General features: G+C 41.9%; 1 protein-coding gene and 2 non-coding genes across 3 annotated transcripts in view; 2 read left to right on the top strand and 1 right to left on the bottom strand.

Moving 5' to 3' along the window:
• GLUD1 (glutamate dehydrogenase 1) overlaps positions 1-23,581 on the top strand; it is a 45,050-nt gene that overhangs the window by 6,676 nt on the left and 14,793 nt on the right. The window contains exons 2-5 of the mRNA XM_049790391.1: positions 13,116-13,196; positions 14,068-14,123; positions 14,381-14,444; positions 18,178-18,272. Coding sequence (XP_049646348.1) covers positions 13,116-13,196; positions 14,068-14,123; positions 14,381-14,444; positions 18,178-18,272 — 296 coding nt within the window. The remainder of the gene's footprint in view (positions 1-13,115; positions 13,197-14,067; positions 14,124-14,380; positions 14,445-18,177; positions 18,273-23,581) is intronic.
• Positions 5,993-6,099, bottom strand: LOC125995324 (U6 spliceosomal RNA). The gene has a single exon (XR_007490867.1). It is a non-coding gene; the product is annotated as a U6 spliceosomal RNA (small nuclear RNA).
• LOC125995406 (U6 spliceosomal RNA) lies at positions 6,745-6,848 on the top strand. Its single transcript, XR_007490941.1, has one exon. It is a non-coding gene; the product is annotated as a U6 spliceosomal RNA (small nuclear RNA).

Genomic DNA, 23,581 nt, shown 5'->3' with positions numbered 1-23,581 from the left:
ACAATGAGATATCCACATGTGGGGCCAGTACAGGAGTTATAGTGCTTTTCTAGCACAGTTAACCCCTTTCCATCCCTGAACCACCATAAAGTCTCCTGAGAGGACCCTACCTGACAGGGCCAAAATAAAAAGAAACGTCACTGCCTATCATTAAAAACATCATCTCCGGGCCCTGAGAGATAGCACAGCGGCATTTGCCTTGCAAGCAGCCGATCCAGGACCAAAAGTGGTTGGTTCGAATCCCAGTGTCCCATATGGTCCCCGTGCCTGCCAGGAGCTATTTCTGAGCAGACAGCCAGGAGTAACCCCTGAGCAACGCCGGGTGTGGCCCAAAAACCAAAAAAAAAAACAAAAACATCATCTCTGAATTACTTCTATCTTGTTGAATTGACAACCATCAAAATGTAGGTTTTAAATATACTAAATAAATTTACAGTTTATTTTTTGTTAGTTGTTTTATAACCACACCAAGCTAGCTTATGCTTGTGGGTCACCCCAGTGATGCTTGGAGGTCTGAACTGTTTGCAATCAAACCCAGGATCTCATGCTGCAATTTAAGACAAGTACTCTAGCACTAAGTCACATCCCTAGACAGTATTTGTTTGTTTGTTTTGAGTTTTGGTGTTATACCCAGTGGCAACTCCTTGCTCTGCTCAGAAATTGCTCCTGCCAGGCATGGGGAGCCATATGGGATGCCAGGATCCTACCACCATTCTTCCTGAATTTGCATTTGCATGCAAGGCAAACAAACACCCTACTGCTATGCTATCTATCCGGCCTCACCTAGACAGTATTTCTAATAGTTTTATAAGTATGTGTGTCTGCATCTAATACATTGAGAAAATGTCACTTTTGAAGGTATCTTTATATGTTAAATTTGAGATTTGACTCAATCAGAAACCTGAATTAGAAAAAGAAAAGATAATATATCTTTTATGTCCTCATACTTTAGTTTTGGGGATTTGTGTTGCTGTTAATGCTTTCTAGTTAAATTTGAAATATAACTAAAATTTCATTTGCATTTGTTATGCTTTTTTAATTTTAGGAAAACAAAATACAATTATGCCCTACCCCCAATATATGATAATAGCTTATATCAGATTATCATTCAGTCTTGTACTGGCCCAATGTGGATATCATTCAGTCTTCCATCATTTGTGTCTGAATGATTTACTTTGGCAGTAAAAACCCCATGTTCAGGAAGACAAACACTACTCACTCATTATGCAGAGGACATTGTAAGAATTAGAGCATCAAAAATTGGAGAACAAGTAACAAATGGACTTAAACTCCAATAAAACTGGCAGTGCTTAAACATTAAGACTAATAAGAAATAAAGTTAATTTTCTGGCATGTCATCGAAAGAAATGGTATAACTGTTAATAATTTAAATTGCATAGAAAAATTACTTTTATCTAATTACTTTGAAAAGATTGGGCCAGAGCCATGGCACAGCAGGGAAGGCATATGCCTTGTACACAGCTGACTCAGGTTTGATTCCCAGCATCCCATGTGATCCCCCTATTTCTTAGCGTAGAGCCAGGAGTAATCCCTGAGCTCTTCCTGGTGTGGCCTAAAAACAAACCATTAAAGATTAAAATACTAACTTTTGACTTTTGGAAATTCCCAGGCTTGAGACTATTTACTTTGTATATTGAGTTTTATAATACAATTAAAAGATCTCTAACCGGGGCTGGCGTAACAGCACAGCAGTAGGACGTTTGCCTTGCATGAGACTGACTCAAGACGGACCTGAGTTTGATTCCCAGCGTCCCATAAGTGACGTATGTTCTTGAGCCAGAAGCGATTTTCAGGACACCGGGTGTGGTCCAAACACAAAACAAAACAAAAAAAGATCTCTAACATTAGATTTTCCATGAAGCATAAACTTGGGGCCTTTATTAAGTAGTAAAATTATTTTTTTGAGGGGGACACAACCCATCATGTGCTGAGGTGGAGGGAAACATTGGTAATTCACAATGTTCTTATATCACATCCTCCACCAGAATATCTTCTCTTTTCCATTACTTGCTTGATGAGGGATTATTTTTAAGGTAAAGGTTATGTCAACTTTTTCTTTTCTCATCTTTTTCTTATTGTCTCCTATGTAGGGTTTTTGTCTTGTTGTTTTGTTTTGGATCACTTGCAAACTTTACATTGACATTGACTTCTCCTCGATCCTTTTTTTGGGAGGGGGCACACCCGTCTGCGCTCCGGTTACTCTCCTGGCTCTGTGCTCAGAAATCGTTTCTGGCAAGCACAGAGGACCATATGGGATGTCAGAATTCGAAACAACGTCGGTCTCGGGTTGTCTTGGGTTGTCGGCTTGCAAGGCAAAAGCCCTACCTACCGCTCTGCTATCTCTCTGGCCTCTCCCCTCGATCCTTTCATCTGAAATTTTCTTCTACACTGTCATTCTCTTTTTGATCAGTATTCTATTTCTATTATTTTCTTTTCCTGACTCTAGTCAATATATGACACAATTGAAAACACATTGAATAGGATATTACTACAGTTAGGATTCAAATCAATATGAGGGAGCAACTGACTTTGACCTGGAAGTAAGGAAGGCTGGATAGGAATTGGGCAGGGAAAAGGTCATTTCCAGTGGAGAATGTGGCTCAGCCAAAACATGAGGAAGGATTGTGTATAATGAATTGGACTATAGGGGTTGACTGTTTCTGTTAGTTAAAAATAAGATTTTGTGACATCATAACAAGTTTCTGTCCCAGAACTCCTAAAATCCTTGTCATTTCCTAAATGATAGGATACTAGAAACATCTTTTGTTCTAATACCTGGATTTTTACTCTACAGACAGACTCTGAGCTCTTTAATCCCTTAGAATTACCTAATAAAAACGATTGTTCCAATGTGGCAATGCTTCTCTTTTCTGATTGCCTTGATGGCTTCAGGATATGGGGGCTGGTTAGAAATTCGGGACTTTCTGCTTCTTACCCCATCCTCCAGAAGGAGAGGAGACTAGCAATTGAGATAGTAACCCATTTTTGGCTGTGTGAAGAAGCTCTTATAAAAATCCCTATACTGTAGGGGCCGGGCGGTGGCGCTAAAGGTAAGGTGCCTGCCTTGCCTGCGCTAGCCTTGGACGGACCGCGGTTCGATCCCCCGGTGTCCCATATGGTCCCCCAAGCCAGGAGCAACTTCTGAGCACATAGCCAGGAGTAACCCCTGAGCATTACCGGGTGTGGCCCAAAAAAAAAAAAATCCCTATACTGTTGCATTCGGGGAGCCAGGATGGGTGCCAGGTCCCAGCTTCATAGGAACAGAAGTTCCTGCACTAGGGATTCTCAAAGTACACAGTTACAAGTAAAGTATTTCCAGGTTTTGGGGCCACACCCAGCTGGCACCCAGGGATTACTCCTGACTATGCTCAGAAATTATTCTTGGCAGGCTCGTTGGACCATATGGGATGCCAGGGATAGAACCCAGGTAGGCAAATGCCTTCCCTGCCGTGCTATGGCTCCAGCCCCCTTTTCCTGAGTTCTTGAGCAGTTAAAGCAAATTATCAAACTTGACTGAGGAGGAGTTGTATAATCCCCAGTCAATTAGTTATACAATCCCCAGTCTCTAGGTTGAATAGAAATCTGGGAGGCCAACATGTGCAATAGAAATGGGGTGAGACAAAGAATGAGAACAGTAAGTGCTGGCAGGGATGTGGGGAGAAAGGAACTCTCATTCACAGCTGGTGGGAATGCTGTCTACTTCAGCCCTTACAGAAAACAGTATGGAGATTCCTCAAAAAAACTGGAAATGGAGCTCCCATACAATCCAACTATACCACTCCTAGGGATATACCCAAGGAACACAAAAATGAAATAGAAAAAATCCGTCCTCACTCCTATATTCATCACAGCACTATTTACAATAGTCAGACTCTGGAAACAACCAAGATGTCCTTCAACAGATGAATGGCTAAAGAAACTGTGGTACATATACACAATTGAATAGTATGCAGCCATCAGGAGAGATGAAGTGTGTGAAATAAATCAGAGGGAGAGAGAGAGACACACACACACATAATAGTCTCACTTATCTATGGGTTTTAAGAAAAACAAAAGACATTATTGTAATAATGTCCAGAGATGAGGACCAGAAGGACTGGCTCTCGATATGAAGCTCACCTCACGGAGGGGAGAGTGCATTTAGAACACTAACAACTACCATGAGTGAGAGAAGTAGAATGCCTGTCTTGAATACAGACAGGGGTTGTGGGTGGAGGGGTATGGGGAACATTGGTGGTGGGGGAAACAAAATTATTAAAATTTTTTTTAAAAAATGGAGCCAGAGAGATAGCATGCAGGTAGGGTGTTTGCCTTGCATGCAGAAGGACGGTGGTTCGAATCCCGGCATCCCATATGGTCCCCCGAGCCTGCCAAGAGCAATTTCTGGGCATAGAGCCAGGAGTAACCCCTGAGCGCTGCCGGGTGTGACCCAAAAAAACAAAAACAACAATAAAAGATACTTATTTGGAGTTCATAGGGAATAGGAGAATTGCTTTGAGTGGAAAATCAAAAACCAACATTTATTAGTGTGAAAAGTATCTGAGCAGGACAGTAGTATCGCAGGTTGGTGTGTGTATGCCTGTGTGCAAACAATCTTGGTTTTATCTTCAGTGCTACATATGATCCCTGGATCCTCTCCAGGAGTGATCTCCAATTGTCAGATGCTATATACTATCCTCTAACCCACTTGTGGCAAACCTAGGGTTTGAGTCCAGGTTCCAAAGTGTAACCCACCCCCACCCCCAAAAAATAATAGCTAAGCACAAAGCCAGGAGTAAACCCAGAACACCACTGCATATGGTCAAGAAAAAGAGTGAGAGGATAAAATTGAAAATTCGGTTTCAGATGAATGAATCAAATCCTATTTTAAAAAAATCCAGGTTTAAATATTTTAAGAATGGGGATAATGACTGGAGCAACAAGCATAGCAGGTAGGCTTTTGCCTACCTGGGTTTGAACCTGGGTTCAAACCACAGCATCCCATGTAACCAACCGATCGTCCCCTGAGCACTACCAGGAGTAATTCCTGAGTGCAGAGCCAAGAATAAACTCTCTGTGATTTATTGTAGGAATTCCCCCCCAAAAAAAATAACAGGGTAAAAGAAATTATTTGAATTTTAGAAATGAATCATAAAAATAACAATGAATCAGTTGCTAGAGGCCTTTGCTAACTAGATGAAGAAAGAAAAATTCAAGCTACTCAGTGTGGTTTCTGCCAAATCATTTTCAAAGTAATAAATTGCTAGTGTGTTTTATCACCATAGCAACTTCAGTTCGTTTTTATTTCTGCTTTTAGTTTCTCCTAGAAAAACAGTGTACGGCAATCATTAGACTCTTGAGGATAGTGAGGATTATATTTAGTAATTCAAAGACAGAGAAATACTTTTGTGTTGTATGTAGGTTGCTGATGTCTTCATTTCATTAGTACTCTGATTGAGACATCTGGATACCAGTTTGTCCCAAAATACTGTCAAGTCAGCTTTTTTGGTTTGGTTTTTATTTTTGGGCTACTCCTAGCTTGGGGTCAGGGTGATTGTTCCCCATACCGTTCAGGAGACCATGCAGTATAGTACCTGTACAAACTCCAGAGATCCTGCATGCAAAGATTTTATGATAGCTAAAAAACTGAGATTTACTTTCCTCCATTTTTGGAGTAAGTGTTTTAGTGCTTCTAAGTTTCTCTCTCCACCCTGTCTAATTCTTGTTGGCCCTGCTTACTTTAAGCTACTGTAACAAACTTCCTGTCTCACCGGAAAGGAGAGAGGGCCTGGTTTTATTTTTATAAAGGAAAGAAAATAGACTGCAAATAAGCTCCTTTTTGCTTTCATTGTAAGATGTTTTAAGATTTTCTGACATTTGTCTATGTCGGTAAACTGTTTACCCTTTATTAAATGATTTTTGTCTTCAAATTGAGTAATTTTTAATTAGATGCTCAAAAATGCTAGGTTTTCCCTCTTTGAGAATTTATTTTTTAAATATGGAACGCTTCATGAATTTGCGTGTCATCCTTGCGCAGGGGCCATGCTACTCTTCTCTGTATCGTTCCATTTTTAGTATATGTGCTGTCGAAGTGAGCACCTCTTTGAGAATTTTGAATTATGTACATCATTGTGTCCTTCATGTGTTTAATTAGACATATTCTCCTAAACTCACTGGTTTTACACTCACTGGAGTTGCATTTTCTTCTGCAGACATAGTTATTAAGTGGTGGCTAGATAATTTTAATAATGCTTTTTTGTTTTCCATCTCAGAGGAGGTAAACAATAGCTTTTACTAGGTGTGCGTAATTCCTATACTATGGTTTGTCTCAGATATAGCTGCAGAATATTTTTTTGTTTTTCAGATTAACAGTTCAAGTGATCCTTTAATAGTATAGTGTATGCACCGGCCTCCACAGTAACATTCACTTATCAGTGATGAATTAAAAAGTCAAAATGAGGGGCCAGGGCAATAGCACAGCAGTAGGTTGTTTGCCTTGCACACAGCTGACCAGGAACAGACCGGGTTCAATTCCAGGCATCCCATATGGTCCCCTAAGCACCGCTGGGTATGGCCCAAAAACCAAAAAAAGGGGGGGAAATAAAAATGAAAGCTTTGTAGTTTTTTGTTTTGGGCAACACAGTTACTTCTGGCTCTGCTCAGAAATTACTCATAATAGGCTCAGAGGGACCATGTGGGATGCCAGGGATTGAGCTTGGGTCAGCCACTTAAAAGACAAATGTCGTGCTCGCTTCAGCAGCACATATACTAAAATTGGAACGATACAGAGATTAGCATGGCCCCTGTGCAAGTATGACACACAAATTCGTGAAGCGTTCCATATTTAAAAAAAAAAAAAAAAAGACAAATTTCCTACCAGTTGTGCTATCGCTTTGGTTCCAAAATGGAAACATTTCTTCTGGGGTCCTAACATTATAGCCTACACTTGTTTCTGTGTTTACATTTCTCCCCATCTCGCATGGTCTAGGATATATTCCCTTGACAGCTACTTACCTTAGTTTTTTTTTTGTTTGTTTTTTTTGGGGGGGGGTTTTGGTTTTTGGGTCACACCCGGCAGTGCTCAGAAGTTACTCCTGGATCTATGCCTGAGGTCTCAAACTCAATTTACCTGGGGGCCGCAGGAGACAAAGTTGGGGTGATCTTGAGTGCAAAGTCAGTAGTAAGCCTTGAACATTGGGTGGTGTGACCCAAACAACTAAAAACAAAACAAAACAAAACAAAAAAAGATTCCTCTAGGGCAGGGCCACAAAATGTTGTACAGAGCGAATTTGAGACCCTTGCCAGAAATTGCCCCTGGCAGGCACGGGGACCATATGGGATGCAGGGATTCGAACCACCATCCTTCTGGATGTCAGGCAAACGCCCTACCTCCATGCTATCTCTCCGGCCCCTACCTTAGTTTTTTTTTTTTTGTTTTGTTTTGTTTTTAATAGATCTTCCATTGTCTCAGTGCACTAGTAGATATTCATTGGTGTATAACTGGCAGAACATGCTTGTGGTGAGAAGTCACTTATATAACTGCTTTTATTCTTTGTCTTAACAGAGAAGCTCTCTAAATGAGTGTGGCTAGAACATTCCACTCCATAAGCAAAAATTCCTGGTTCCATCTGGTGGAAACATGTTTTGGTTAAACTGCACAGTTTCTGACTCATGGCTCCAGGACTGTTGTAATTAAATAGATGGTTTTATTTATGTTATTTTATAAAAGGATGGTCTAGTTTCTGATTTCTACCTCTGTCTAAAATATTGGGATTTCCTGTTGGGTTATTAATGTATGTTGTTTAGTTTCCCGTTAAAATATTACATTAGAGAAAATCACTTTTCTTTTTTGGTTTTATCTTGTTTGAGGTCCACACCTGGCCGTGCGCAGTGGTTACTCCTGGCTCAATACCCAGGAATTACTCCTGGAAGGCTCTGGAGAAACATATGGGATGCTGAGTATCCAATCCAGGTCACCATATGAAAGGCATATGGTATACTTACCTGTACTCTCTCTCCTGCCCCGAGAAGAGAAAGTAACATTTTCCTGGAGTTAAAAAAAGAACTGTGGGGGGCCGAAGAGATAGCATGGAGGTAAGGCATTTGCCTTTCATGCAGAAGGTTGGTTGTTCGAATCCCAGCATCCCATATGGTTCCCCGAGCCTGCCATAACTGTGGGAGCAAGACAACAGCAGCCTTCCATACAGCTGACATGTTTGATCCCTGGCACCCCATATGGTCTCCTGAGCACAGAGCCAGGAATAAGCACTGCTGAATGTGTGCCCCTAAAATGGTGGGGAAAAGGAACTGCCCTGTCAACTCAGCCAGCCAAATATTTTGGGATGGGGAGAGAAGGATGAAAGTAAATTGAAATAATTCATTAACTACTTACATGGGCTTTGAAAGTAGTATTTTTTAATGCTATTGAAGTATGCTATTTTACTATTCCCATGAATTTATTTTATCATGGGGGTGAGGGATCAACACCCTCACCTGTAGTGTGTGTCTACAGGCTATTTCTGATTCTATGCTCAGGCTCAGAAGTGATTCTGGGGTTGGGGATTAAATCAGAGTCAGCTGTGTACAAGGCAATTAATTCTCTTAACTATTATGGTATTATCTTTCTAGCCCCTTCATGAAGTTATTTTGAGAAATAATGACATTGAGTTTTATTAAGCTATTTATTAAAATTATTGCTGTAAACTTTTAAAAAAGGTTTATATTTGCCACAATTTTGTAATAGCAGTAATAATTGATGCCAGTTGAGGTGTTATTAAAGTGTACTCCTGGGGTCGGCGCGGTGGCACTAGAGGTAAGGTGTCTGCTTTGCAAGCGCTAGCGTAGGAGGGACCGAGGTTCGATCCCCCGGCGTCCCATATGGTCCCCAGGAGTGACTTCTGAGCGCATAGCCAGGAGTAACCCCTGAGTGTTACCCAGTGTGGCCCAAAAACAAACAAACAAAAAAAGTGTACTCCTTTTGCCAACTGTCCATGCAGTTCTGATAGGAAGCCTAAGAATGTTTATCCCAGGGCCAAAGAGATAACATGAAGGTAGAGCATTTGCCTTGCATGCAGAAGGACGGTGGTTCGAATCCCGGCATCCCATATGGTCGCCCGAGCCTGCAGGAGTGATTTCTGAGCTTAGAGCTAGGAGTAACCTGTGCATGCTGTCGGGTGTGACCCAAAAAGCAACAAAAAAAGAATGTTTGTCCCTTTCCAGGTGAGTAAGTACATGCCTTGCATGCAGAAGGTCCATAGTTTGAATTCCGGCATCCCATATGGTCCCCTGAGTGCTGCCAGATGTGACCCAAAAACCAAAATAAATAAATAAATAAATAAATATGTTACAAAATAAATAATTGTTAAAATATTTAAAATTTTAATTCTGATTTTTTTTTTTGTTTTTGGCCCACACCTGGCGGTGCTCAGGGGTTCTCCTGGCTATCTGCTCAGAAACAGCTCCTGGCAGGCACGGGGGACCATATGGGACGCCGGGATTTGAACCAACCACCTTAGGTCCTGGATCTGCTGCTTGCAAGGCAAACGCAGCTGTGCTATCTCTCCGGCCCCAATTTTGATTTTTTTGAGCCACACCTATGCTCAGGGCTTACTCCTGGCTCTGTTCATTGATATAACCCCTGAGTACACTTAGCAAGGCAAGAAGCTTAAAATTTCTTCCTCACAGCCCCAAATTTTTTAAAACACACTTAATATTTGTTAGGTTGTTTTGTTTTGTTTTGGGGTCACACCCATCCAGCACTCAGGGGTTACTCCTGGCTCTGCACTCTGGTGGGCTCAGAAGGACCATATGGGATGCCAGGAATCATGAGTTGGCCACATGCAAGGCAAACACCCTATTGCTGTGCTCTCTCTCTCTCTGGCCCCTTAGTTTTTGTTTTAATTTTTTTTTAATTTTTATTTTGATCATATTGGCTTACATATCTTTCACAAAAGTAGTTTTTGTTTTAATTTTTAACGGCATAGGAATTTGTAATAATTATCACAACTCCTGTGTTAAGATTTAACAGAATTTTCATTTTAGGTATAAATGTTTGATTTCATAAACACAAGAATATTTTTCTGGGGGGCTGACCTGGGACAGACCCAAGTTCAATCCCCACCTTCCATATGGTCCCTCAAGCCTGCCAGGAACAATTTCTGAACACAGAGCCAGGAGTAACCCTGAGTGCCTCTGGTTGTAGCCCAAAAACAAAAAACAAAAAAAAAAAAAAAAGAAAAGTAAAAGAATATTTTTCTGGAGTTCTTTCTAAAAGGACTTGATGTATTTAGTACTTTTCATAATACATATAGACATTTATGGCTTATTGTTTGGTATATACATATATGCCAGTTTTTAGTAATCATCACTTTTCTGATTTTCCACCCTAATTTTTTCTTTGTCCTGGGCCATATCCAGTGATACTCAGAGATTACTTCTGGCTCTGTTGTCAGGAATTACTTTGAGGTGCCAAGGATGGAGCCCATGTCAGCAGCATGCACAGCAAATAACCTACCCACTGTACTATGGAACTCTACCTCCTTCACCTTTTTTTTTTAGGAGTCAAGAAATACTTATTATCAGGCCAGAGAGATAGCACAGTGATAGGGCCTGCCTTTCACACAGCTGATTCGAATAGAGGTGGTTTAAATCCCAGCATCTCATATGGTCCCCTGTGCCTGTGAGGAGCGACTTCGAGTGCAGAGCCAGGAGTAATCCCTGAACACCACCAGGTGTGATCCGAAAACAAACAAACAAAAAATACTTACATTCGTGGGGCCAGAGCAGTAGCACAGCAGGTAGGGTGTTTGCCTTGCATGCGGCCAACCCAGGTTCTATTCCCAACATTCCATGTTTCACCAGGTCTAACCCAAAAAGAAATATTTATATACAATATAATTTCAGTATTGAACAAATATGATTTGAGTGTTGAACACATCTGTATTTGACACTAAGAATTAATGTTTTGGTGCCATACCCACAGTGCTCGGGGCTTACATGTGGCTCTGCGTTCAGGATACCCCTGGTGTGGCTCATGAGACAGACCATTTGTGGTGCTAAGGATCCAACCAAGGTCATCCAGCCATATGCAAAGCAAAAGTCCTCACTAGATGCCAAGAATTAAAGTAGTGACCCAAACAATGTGTCTTAACTGACTAACTTTACAGGTAGAAAACTCAGATCATTTATAAACATGATATACAGCCTGTGGTAAAACATTAAATAAGATAGAAACAGCTACAAAATAGGAATGCAGAAGTGTTAGCTGCGAGTTAAATTTTTTCTATGTACATATTTTTCTATTTATTCTTGGATTTGGGGCCACACCCAGCGGTGCTCTCAAGAAATCGATCCAGGGAGCCATATGGAATGCTGGGGATCGAACCCGAGTCCATCCTGGGTCGGCCGTTCACAAGACAAACACCCTACCGCTATGCTCTCTCTGGTCCTACATTTATTTTAAATTATTTCTAGAGAACCACAGAAATGTTGTTCAGCATCACAGTTTTCTCTTTATGATCAAATATACAATAAATATAATTCTTTTAAAACATTTTATAGCAGCGCTGCCATTGCTGCAAATAAACAGTGAACTTCTTCAAGAAGCTACAAGGGAAAATAATGGCTTCTGATACTTTCCAGATAGTCAGTTCCTGGCTGATACCTCTGTGGCACTTTCACAAAATCAGCACCACACCCTACAACTTGTGGTAGAAGTGTCTTAACATTTCAGACTGCCAAGCCACCAAATTTGTTTTCAATCTACAGATCCAGGCGGCCGTGTACCATCTCAAAATATTATAGTAGCAGGGCCGGAGAGATAGCACAGCGGTAGGGCGTTTGCTTTGCAAGCAGCCAATCCAGCCAAAGGATGGTGGTTTGAATTCCAGCATCCCATATGGCACCCCCGACCCCATACCTGCCAGGAGCAATTTCTGAGTGCAGAGCCAGGAGTAACCCTGGGCGCTGCCAGGTATGACCCAAAAACCAAAAATTAAAAAAAAATTTTAGTAGTGTCAGCCCAGGAAATCTGATGGGAAATCACATAGTAATCTACCAAGCTCAGTGAATCTCAACAGTAACATAGAAGACTCAGCTAGCACCAGCCACAGCCCAATAAATCTTATAAGACTAATCATTTCCACTAGACCTGTGTTGATCTAAGTTTGGATAATTCCTTTTGCCTTGGTGTTGTAACAAGCAATATGAAGAGAGTTTGTTACCTGCATGCTATGGTGGACAGGAGATTGAGGACACTGGTGAAGGGGCAGTAGTGGTGGCATTAGTTGTTTGAATATTTAATACCTGAAATGACTGCATTATGAACAACTTGGTAAACCATGGTGTTATAATAAAAATTAGTAAAAAATAAAATTTATGTTTATATTATAATTTTCAGAAGCCAGGGTTTTAAAAAAAAAAGACTAGGAATTTTTCTTCAGAGTGCCAACTCCCTGAGAGTTATTTTTCCTATCTAGGGAACAAACGTTTTAATTCCCAAAGCTCTTTACAAGATGTACCTTAGACCAATTCCTGTGATCCCAATGGAAGCTGTATTCAGGTTGATCCAACACACAGTGTCAGGAAGCCCCACACAGCTTGCCAGCAGACATCAACTTCACTCAGGTTTTCAATCTTAGAACTGAAAAGCGAAAAATAACCTTTTTTTTTTTTTTTTTTTTTTTTTTTGGTTTTTGGTTTTTGGGCCACACCCGGCGGTGCTCAGGGGTTACTCCTGGCTGTCTGCTCAGAAATAGCTCCTGGCAGGCACGGGGGACCATATGGGACACCGGGATTCGAACCAACCACCTTTGGTCCTGGATAGGCTGCTTGCAAGGCAAACGCCGCTGTGCTATCTCTCCGGGCCCAGGGGCAATTTCTGAGTGCAGAGCCAGGAGTAACCCTTTAGCTCTGCCAGGTGTGACGCAAACCGCACCTCACCCCCCAAAAAAGTGCTCATTCTGTAATTCTATATTTAATTAATAGCTTTTTCTTTAGATTCTTTATACTGCAACTGGTCTTGGAAATACTGAAAGTATAAAGTGTGGACACTATGTTGAAAAGATTTTCTAAATTTCCTTTCTGACCCTTTTATTTTTTGTTTTTGAAAACATTAGGTATCCGATATAGCACTGATGTGAGCGTAGATGAAGTGAAAGCTTTGGCATCTCTGATGACATACAAGTGTGCAGTAGTTGGTAAGTAATCTCTTTTGCTCCTACCTATTACGAACTCTTTGGAGAAATTTGATTATGCAGGGTTATTTTTAACTAATAGAAAAATATACCTTATCAGAACTATTTTAAGTTGCACAATTTAAAGCTAACATTTCTCTTTTTTTTGGGTTTTTTTTTGGGGGGTGTTTGGGTTTTTGGGCCACACCCGGTAACGCTCAGGGGTTACTCCTGGCTATGTGCTCAGAAGTTGCTCCTGGCTTGGGGGACCATATGGGACACCGGGGGATCGAACCGCGGTCCGTCCAAGGCTAGCGCAGGCAAGGCAGGCACCTTACCTTTAGCGCTACCGCCCGGCTAACATTTCTTAATCAAGGGTGCCAGATTGAATTCAGGGTCTTGCGTTTGAGAGAGATGAACTCTACTACTGTCAGCTTCATTTTCTTAGCCACTGTTGAGACTTTCACTTTTGGATGCTTTTGGGTGATTTTTTTCCCCCAACGTGGGAGCTGTTGCACAGCTGTCATTGTTGAGGGATATACGAAGCATTGCTATGCTAAAGGAACCACGGGCTCCCACTAATTGCGTCATTTCAAGCCATCATGGACCCTAAATCCTTTTTAAATAAGGAATTTTTTATATTTATTCACTAATTGGGTTTTAAGTGTTCATTGTTTAAATACTCTTCCGTAGTCTAAAGCCAAATTTAAAGTGAAAGGAAACTAAAGTAATAGTAGAATGCTACTGAAGTGATGAAGCGATGAAGCACACTTACTAAAAGCATTTTAGAAGAGATATGTGGGCTTTTTGAATTTTCTGAAAATTAGGCTCAAATAATGACACTTTTTTAAAATGTCCTTTATGTGGGATAACAACTTTCAGCCTTTTCTTTTAGATGTGCCATTTGGGGGTGCCAAAGCTGGTGTCAAGATCAATCCTAAGAACTACACTGTAAGTAACAAAGTAATATTTCAGTACACATACATTTATAAAGGATTTGAGAGCTTCTGTCTCCCATATCAGTGAGATTAATGACCCCTATTGTATTTTAACAAGGATGGAAAAACAAGTAAATAATTAACTCATTAAGTGTTTGGCCATATAAAAGGTCACCTGCTGGAGATTACATAAGGTACTAAAATGGTCTCAGAAATAAAAATATAATGTAACTTATCTTTCTGCTGACATGTCTGTAAATTTTTTTACAGGATAATGAATTGGAAAAGATCACGAGGAGATTCACCATGGAGCTTGCCAAGAAGGGTTTTATTGGTATGTATCTCTGTGTAGTTTCTGCATCTAGTTGTAGCCTTTCAAAAAGTAATTATCTTAGTTTAAGCTCCTGCTTTTATCTATACACTTAGATGAAGTAGCTCGTTTTAAGGGTTTCAGTTACCTTGTTTTTCTTAAATCATAGAGAAATGTGTTATTTGTTTGGTTTGGTTTGGTTTGGTTTTGGTTTTGGTTTTTCAGACCACACCCATTTGATGCTCAAGGGTTACTCCTGGCTAAGCACTCAGAAATTGCCCCTGGCTTGGGGGTCCCATATGGGACGCCAGGGGATCATCGAACTGCGGTCCTTCCTTGGCTTGCGCTTGCAAGGCAGACACCTTACCTCTAGCGCCACCTCACCAGCCCCAAAATGTGTTATTTTTTTATCATCAAAAGTTTAAACAGGCCTGTCCCTTCAAAGCAGTAGGCACAGTAAGGTGAAATTTGTTTTAATGAAATTTCCCCTCCTTTTATTGGTGTTACAATGACCTAGTTGGTCTGTCTCTCTCTACCTCTCCCTCTCTCTCCCCTTCTCTTTTTCTGTTCCTCTCTCCCTCTCTCCCCCTCTCTTTCTCACTTCTTCTCTCCCTCCTCCCTTTTCTCTCTCCTCTCTCTTTCTCCTCTGTCTTCTCTCTTGATGTCACATATATGATCAATCATCCATCCACTTTTTGTCTGTAGTATATTGCAGAAGTTCCAAAAAGTAGAACCACCAGGACCAGACTTGGTGTGTATGATTGAACTTGGCTTTTAGGCTTGCAAGGCAGGCGCTTCATACGAGTGAACCCTTCCCAAGGGGTGGTCACTCTTGACCTAGTTAAACTTAAAGAAGATCAGTTGAAAGAGAAAAAGAAAATCTGACCTCTGTATTTACCTGGCCTTTCTTTCCTCCCTACTCCTTCCCCACAGTTAGCAAATTCCTAATTTTGAAGTTTGTGCCTTTTTTTGTTTTACAAGAAAGAAGACTTAAGGGGCCGGGAAGGTGGCGCTAGAGGTAAGGTGTCTACCTTGCAAGCGCTAGCGTAGATCGGACCTCGGTTCGACCCCCCAGCATCCCATATGGTCCCCCCAAGCCAGGAGCAATTTCTGAGTTCATAGCCAGGAGTAATCCCTGAGCATCAAACAGGTGTGGCCCAAAAACCAAAAAGAAAAAAGACTTAAATTAACAAAGATAAAAAATATATTTAGGGCCCGGAGAGATAGCACAGCGGCATTTGCCTTACAAGCAGCTGATCTAGGACCAAAGGTGGTTGGTTCGAATCCCGGTGTCCCATATGGTCCCCCGTGCCTGCCAGGAGCTATTTCTGAGCAGACAGCCAGGAGTAACCCCTGAGCAATGCCGGGTGTGACCCCCCCCCCCAAAAAAAAATATATATATATATTTAGTATATCTTTCATAATTTTATTTTGGGCTACAGGACTGACTCCTGGCTCTGCACTCAGGAATAATTCTTAGGGGATTCAGAATGATACAGGATGCTGAGGATAGATCAGACTAGGGTTGGCTGCTTGCATGGTATTGCTACTATGGCTCCAGCCTTTGTCTTTCCTAACTTAAAAATCATGTGAATTCAGGGCCGGTGCAGTAGAGCGTTTGCCTTGCCAGGACAGACCTTGGTTCAATCCCCGGAGTTCCATATGTCCCCCAAGCCAGGAGTGATTTCTGAGAGTATAGCCAGGAGTAAACCCTGAGCATCACAGGGTGTGGCCCAAAACAACAACAACAAAAATCCTGTGAATTCAAGTTGACGGCCTCCTTCATAATCATTTCGGAGAGATAGCATGGAGGCAGGGTGTTTGCCTTGCACGCAGAAGGATGGTGGTTTGAATCCCAGCATCCCATATAGTCCCCCAGCCTGCCAGGAGCGGTTTCTGAGCGTAGAGCCAAGAAGAACCCCTGAGCACTGCCAGGTGTGACCCAAAACCAAAAAGAGAATCATTTTTTTTTTTTTTTTGTTTTTTGTTTTTTGTTTTTTGTTTTTGGGCCACACCCGTTTGACACTCAGGGGTTACTCCTGGCTATGTGCTCAGAAATCGCCCCTGGCTTGGGGGGACCATATGGGACGCCGGGGGATCGAACCACGGTCCGTTCCTTGGCTAGTGCTTGTAAGGCAGACACCTTACCTCTAGCGCCACCTTCCCGGCCCCAAAAAGAGAATCATTTTGGCCGAAGAGATAACATGGAGATAGGGCTCTTGCCTTGCCTGAAAACAATGGTTCGAATCTCGGCATCCTATATGGTCCCCTGTGTCCGTGCCTACCAGAAAGCGATAGAGCATAGAGCCAGGAGTAACCCCTGAGCACTGCCGGGTGTAACCCAAAAACCAAAAAAAAAAAGAATCATTTCAGCCTGTTTATAACTTACATAATGTTTATATGATATTTCCTCTTAATTTAATCTCAAACATATTCTTTTTTTTTTTTTTGTTTTGTTTTGTTTTGTTTTTGGGCCACACCCTGTGACGCTCAGGGGTTACTCCTGGCTATGCGCTCAGAAGTTGCTCCTGGCTTCTTGGGGGACCATATGGGACGCCGGGGGTCCGTCCTAGGCTAGCGCAGGCAAGGCAGGCACCTTACCTCCAGCGCCACCGCCCGGCCCCCAAACATATTCTTTTTGTTTAGTTTTGGGCTACACCTGGTGACGTTCAGGGGTTACTCCTGGCTATGCATTCATTCAGAAATCACTCCTGGCTTACACTACCATTCAAGGCCCTCAAACATCCCGGCCTACTCACTTTATTTTTAAGATTTTATTGTGTGGAGGTGATTTGTCATAGCTTTTGTGCTCAGGGACTTTATGCAGTGCCAAGGATTAAACTAGGTCAGCTATGTGCATGGCAAGCTCCTTAATACTATCTCTCTGTCCCCAGTAATTTGAGTTTTTTTTTTTTTTTGATAAAAGAATTTCTACATGTCCTACCTTTACAGATTTGAATACACTTCATTAAATACTGTTACTACCCATAAGCTAGCTTATTATCCTCAAACTTTTTCAATTTTGTGATTTTAAGAAGTGTAAATCAGGGCCGGGAAGGTGGCGCTAGAGGTAAGGTGTCTGCCTTACAAGCGCTAGCCTTGGACGGACCACGGTTCGATCCCCCGGTGTCCCATATGGTCTCCCCAAGCCAGGAGCGATTTCTGAGCTCATAGCCAGGAGTAACCCCTGAGCGTCAAACGGGTGCGGCCCAAAAACAACAAAAAAAAAAAAAACAAAAAAAAATCATTAAAAAAAAAAAAAAAAGAAGTGTAAATCAAGACCTAAAACTTTCTGTATAGGGGCCAGAGAGATAACACAGCAGTAGGGCATTTGCCTTGCACAGGGCTAACCCCAGATGGGCTGCCAGGTGTGACCGAAAATAACAACAACAAAAAAAACCTTTCTGTATAGCGAATAAACTTAAAATAATAGATAATATGTATGCTCTACCATACATAAAAGTATTATAGGGTTCAGTACTTTTTTTTTTCTGATTTTGTTTTTGGGCCACACCCAGTGACACTCAGGGTTACTCCTGGCTCTGCGCTCAGAAATCACTCCTGGTTTGGGGAACCATATGGGATGCCTGTCCTAGGTTAACACATGCAAGGCAGATGTCCTACTTGCACCACTGCTCCCAGTCCCTGGGTTTAGTACTTTATAAAATTCCAGCAATATTTCTTTTTCCCCCTTGTTTTTCCACTGAGATGAGTTTATCTTAAAAACTGATATATTGCCTTTCCCTCTGGCCCTCAGGTCCTGGCATTGATGTGCCTGCCCCAGACATGAGTACAGGCGAGCGGGAGATGTCCTGGATTGCTGACACCTATGCTAGCACCATAGGGCACTATGTAAGTACCCAACAAAAGCCCCAAGAACTTTGTTTTCTATCTACAAGAAATAATAATGAAACTGATTATATAGAACTAGAGTTCACTGGGTTTTTCACATCTACTGAAGTCATCTTGATTTGCATATTGTCTTCTTTCTATTCAATTATAGATGCAGTAAACAGAGGTTGAACTTTTAATGTCACTCTATCCTAGATATTGAGATGGAACCCTTGAGGATTGATTGTCACAGAACAAGAAACGTTGCTAAGAGACACAAGAAGGGGGAAATAAAGAAGCATTTGATTCTCTTACAGAGCCTTAATGAGAAACTAAGGCACATAAGAAGGAAAAGAACAGAAATGATGGGTGACAGAGATAGCGCAGCAGTAACTCGGCATTTGCTTTGCATGCAGCCAATCCAGGCCAGACAGTGGTTCGATTCCCGGCATCCCATATGATCCCCGTGCCTGCCAGGAGCAATTTCTGAGCACAGAGCCAGAAGTAACCCCTGAGTGACGCCGGGCATGACCCAGAAACAAACAAACAAAAAAGGCTCTTGCCTTGCCTGCAGCTGACCCAGGTTCTATCTCTAGCATCCAAATGGTCCCCTGAGGACTGCCAGGAGTGACCAAAACAAAAGAGGAAAAAATGTAAATGCAGGAGCCATAGCGGTGGCACAAGCAAAGGGTAGGACATTTGGCTTACATGTACTAGGACAGACCACAGTTCAATCCCCCAGTGTCCCATATGGTCCCCCAAGCGCAGAGCCAGGAATAAGCAATGTGAGGAAAAAAAATAATGGGACCTGACCAATTCTTTGGGGATAAGATCAGGAAAGATCTTAAATGAATGTAACCTTGTTTATATTTTTGAAAAGATAAGTGTTGAAAGTAGAAGAATCTGGGTAAAGGTCCTCAAGTGCAAAAGAGGTAAACCTGAGGGAAGAGCGTCAACAAGTAGAATAGAGTAGAAAGTAAGATGAGTAGGGAACTCTTGGCCATTTTATTGTTCTGTTGATGACAATGAGGACTTGTCCTGAAAACATGGAAGCCAGTAAAGCACTAACTATAAGCAGGTGTGTTAAACAGCTAAGTAAGTTTCTCTCTGGAGCAGCGTTTTGGGGGGCTTTTGTATTTATTGGATGAGTGGGAGAGAGAGGAGACTATACAGGAACTCAAATAATATTGGTCTGCCTTTGAGATGAGGGAAGGTGATAGATTAAAGAGTGATTTAGCAGGAGTAAACAATTTTGTAAAGGAATGAGAAATATTGTTATATTTGTTATATATGTTATAGTGTTGAAAGCCAGGGTGGAGTAGGGGTAATGGAGGTTTTGAAGAGAAACTAAATTTAGCTGCTAAATTATTCCATAGAACAGTGGTCTGGAAAGTAGCTTCAAATTAAGAAAAAAGAAAATGACCTTGAGGGGCCCAAAGTGATAGCACAGCAGGCAGGGCATGTGCCTTGCATGTGGCTGACCCAGGTTCAATCTCTGGCATACCCATGGGGTCTCCTGAGCCTCCTGAGCGATGCCGGGTGCGGCCCAAAAACATACAAACAAAATAAATGACCCTGTCTTAAGTACATTGGTGTGTGTATGTATATATCTAAACTGTGGAGCCAACAACAGCATAAGTATGAGAACAAACTGCAATAACCAAACTTAAAAGCTGCCTATTAAGAAGACAGGCTGGAAAATTGTGTGCTTGAAACTGAGCAGCTTTATACATATATTTTTATTTAAAAAATAAAATTCTTAAAAGAAAATTGCCCTAGAGTGAAGTTGAGGGGAAACTTCTTAAAAGGTGGCTGTTGTCCAGAGAAAAGGGGTTTTGTTGTTTGGCATGTGCAGCCTTAGAGAAAAGGAGGAAGCCACAGTTTTTGTTACTTATTCCCATACATGAATCATTTAAGTCCTTTTGTGAAGCCTCATTCTGATGAGCTGGAGGGAAAGTGTTCTCCTTAGGCTGCCAGGACAATTAAGTATGCTGGGAAGTTGAGCAGCTGGCACCTTGCCTGACCTCAAACAGAATTGCTATCAGCTCCAGAATTTTCATTTTCACTGTTTAATAGCATTTGGCCTAAATTTGCAATGTTGTATTCATAACTGTTAATTATTCATTAAAAAAAAACCTCTGGGAAACTACTAATTCCATAAATCACTTTAAATTTTTTCTTTGCTTTAACTCTTTGTTGATAATTATACAAGTAATACAATTCCAAGTTCACACTATAAAAATATTTAAAGAAGAGGCCAGACCTGTGACCCAAAACCGAGGGGGAAAAAAGATACTTTTTGAGTATTTCAGGTAGCAAATTGCCTCAACAAGACTCTGGTTTTATTTTATTAATTTGGGGGGGATGGGTCACACCCGGCAGCACTCAGGGACTCAGAAATCGCCCCCGGCAGGCTCGGGGGACCATAAGGGATGCTGGGATTTGAACCACCATCCTTCTGCATGCAAGGAAAATGCCTTACGGCTGTGCTATCTCTCCAGCCCAAAGACTCTGATTTTAAAGTGCTATCTTAAAAAAGGAAGAAAGAGAGAAAGAGAAAAATGCCTAGAGGCAGACAGGGGAGAGGCCAGGAGGGAAAGTGAGAATATTGGTTGGTAATGTGCACTGGGGAAGGGATAGGTGATTTTTTTTAATTATTGAAATAAATAACTAATGTTTCCTTGTGCCAGAGAATTAGTGCAACAAGTAAAACACTTAGGTTGCATGCAGTTGAAATGGTTTGGTTCTCAGCATTACATATCGTAGGCATCCTCAAACTGTGGCCCATCGGCAGCCCACCAATGACTTTTCTGGCCTACTGAGTGATTTTGCCAATGCTGTTTTTTTACCTCAAAATAAGATATGTGAAGTGTGCATAAGAATTTGTTCGTGGGTTTTATTTTTTTAAAGCTATAGTCTGGCCCCCAATAATCTGAGGAACAGTGGCCCTTGTTTAAAAAAATTTTGAGGGAGGCTGGAGCAATAGCACAGAGGGTAGGAATTCCCTGGCATGATGTATAATCCCCAAGCTTGCCAGGAGTGATCCCTGCTGGATATAGCCCAAAAACCAAAATAAAATAAACAGTTTGAGGACCCCTGGCATATAGTTTCAAAAGTCCCTGTGTACAGAGCCAGAAGTGAACTCTGAGGGGCCAGAGTGATACCACAGTGGATAGGGTTTTTTCCTTGCACATGGCCAACTGGGTTTGAGCCCGAGTATTCCATATGGTCCCCTGAACCTGTCAGGAGTAATTTCTGAGCATAGGCCAGGAGAAACCCCTGACCACCACCAGATGTGGCCCAAAAATAAAAACAAACTAGGGTCCGGAGAGATAGCACAGCGGCGTTTGCCTTGCAAGCAGCCGATCCAGGACCAAAGGTGGTTGGTTCGAATCCCAGTATCCCATTTGGTCCCCCGTGCCTGCCAGGAGCTATTTCTGAGCAGACAGCCAGGAGTAACCCCTGAGCACCGCCGGGTGTGACCCAAAAAAACAAAAAACAAAACAAAACAAAAAAAACTAGGGGCGGAGAGATAGCAGGGAGGTAGAGCATTTGCCTTGCATGTGGAAGGACGGTGGTTTGAAGCCCGGCATCCCTTATCGTCCCCCGAGCCTGCCAGGAGTGATTTCTGAGCGTAGAGCCAGGAGTAACCCCTGAGTACTGCCGGGTGTGACCCAAAAACCAAAAAAATAAGTAAAACGAAGAAACAAATGAAAGAAGTAGACTCAGCATGTAGAAGTAGGCTCAGACTGGGACATGGCCTCAAAACTGAAAATAGGGGCCGGGCGGTGGCGCTAAAGGTAAGGTGCCTGCCTTGCCTGCGCTAGCCTTGGACGGACCGCGGTTCGATCCCCCGGTGTCCCATATGGTCCCCCAAGCTAGGAGCAACTTCTGAGCGCATAGCCAGGAGTAACCCCTGAGCATTACTGGGTGTGGCCCAAAAACCAAAAAAAAAAAAAAACTGAAAATAAGGGGGCCAGAGAGATAGCATGGAGGTAAGGCGTTTGCCTTTCATGCAGGTCATCGGTTCGAATCCCGGCGTCCCATATGGTCCCCCGTGTCTGCCAGGAGCAATTTCTGAGCATGGAGCCAGGAATAACCCCTGAGCACTGCCGGATGTGACCCAAAAACCACACACATACACACACACACACACACACACACACACACACACACACACACACACACACACACACACACACAAAAAAAAACGGAAAATAAAACTGCTTTCCTCATTTGTATTGATTTCCTATATAAGAAGATGGGTTTAGGGCTAAAGGGATAGTACAAAGTTGAAGTACTTGCCTTACCTCCAGTTGTGCCAGGGGGCACCCAAAGGATCTCCCAAGCAAAAAGGTGGAATGACCCTAAAACTACTCATTTTTTCTCTCTGCCATCAAATAAGACCATCTAGACCTTTTCCTGTGCTATTCATGGATTTGTCTACTCCATACTGCTATGGCTTCCAATTTACAGTATATTTGATATCTTAATAGAAAGACCTTCGTAAGCCCCTTTCTCCTTTTTTCTAGTTATTAGTTTCTGAACAATACTTGTATTTTATTAATTCCAAGAATACCAAAAGATGGTGTCAGAACAATAAAAAAAAGAAAAGCAGATGAGACATTTGGCCAAACTGGCTTCAATCCCCCGCCCCCTACCTGGTCCCCTAAATTCTACCAGGAGTGATCCCTGAACATCCAGGTATGACCTTGCCCAAAAAAAATCAAAAACCAAAAGGGGATAGTCGAGATTATTCTCTACTTCTCAAATCTCGTCATTGACACTATAAGTATTGCTTGTCTCACCACATTAACTTTATTTTTTAAACCCAAGTGATACTACCCAAATATATCAATGTTTTAATTCCTTGAAGTACAATTTCTGGGTTAATTGGGGCTTTTTTTTTTTTGGTTTTTGGATTTTGGGCCACACTCGGCGGTGCTCAGGGATTACTCCTGGCTGTCTGCTCAGAAATAGCTCCTGGCATGTACGGGGGACCATATGGGACACCGGGATTCGAACCAATCACCTTTGGTCCTGGATCAGCTGCTTGCAAGGCAAATACCGCTGTGCTATCTTTCCGGGCCCAGGGGCTTTTTTTTTATTATTATTTTTGTGGTTAACCTTGTTAGAAATATGTCAAATCTTGTTGAATACAAGGTATTTTTTTTTGTTTTGGTTTTTTATAATTATCTTTATTTAAACACCGTGATTACAAATATGATTATAGTTGTATGATTACAGTCATGTAAAGAACACCCCCCTTCGAATACAAGGTATTTTAATAAGCGTTGCAAAATGTTCTGAACTATCATGAATTTTTTGGG

The sequence above is a fragment of the Suncus etruscus genome, chromosome 17 (assembly GCF_024139225.1).
Source record: "Suncus etruscus isolate mSunEtr1 chromosome 17, mSunEtr1.pri.cur, whole genome shotgun sequence".
Classification (NCBI taxonomy): Eukaryota; Metazoa; Chordata; class Mammalia; order Eulipotyphla; family Soricidae; genus Suncus; species Suncus etruscus.
Note: the sequence above shows the minus strand (reverse complement) of the source record. Positions and strands in the feature narration are given on the sequence as shown.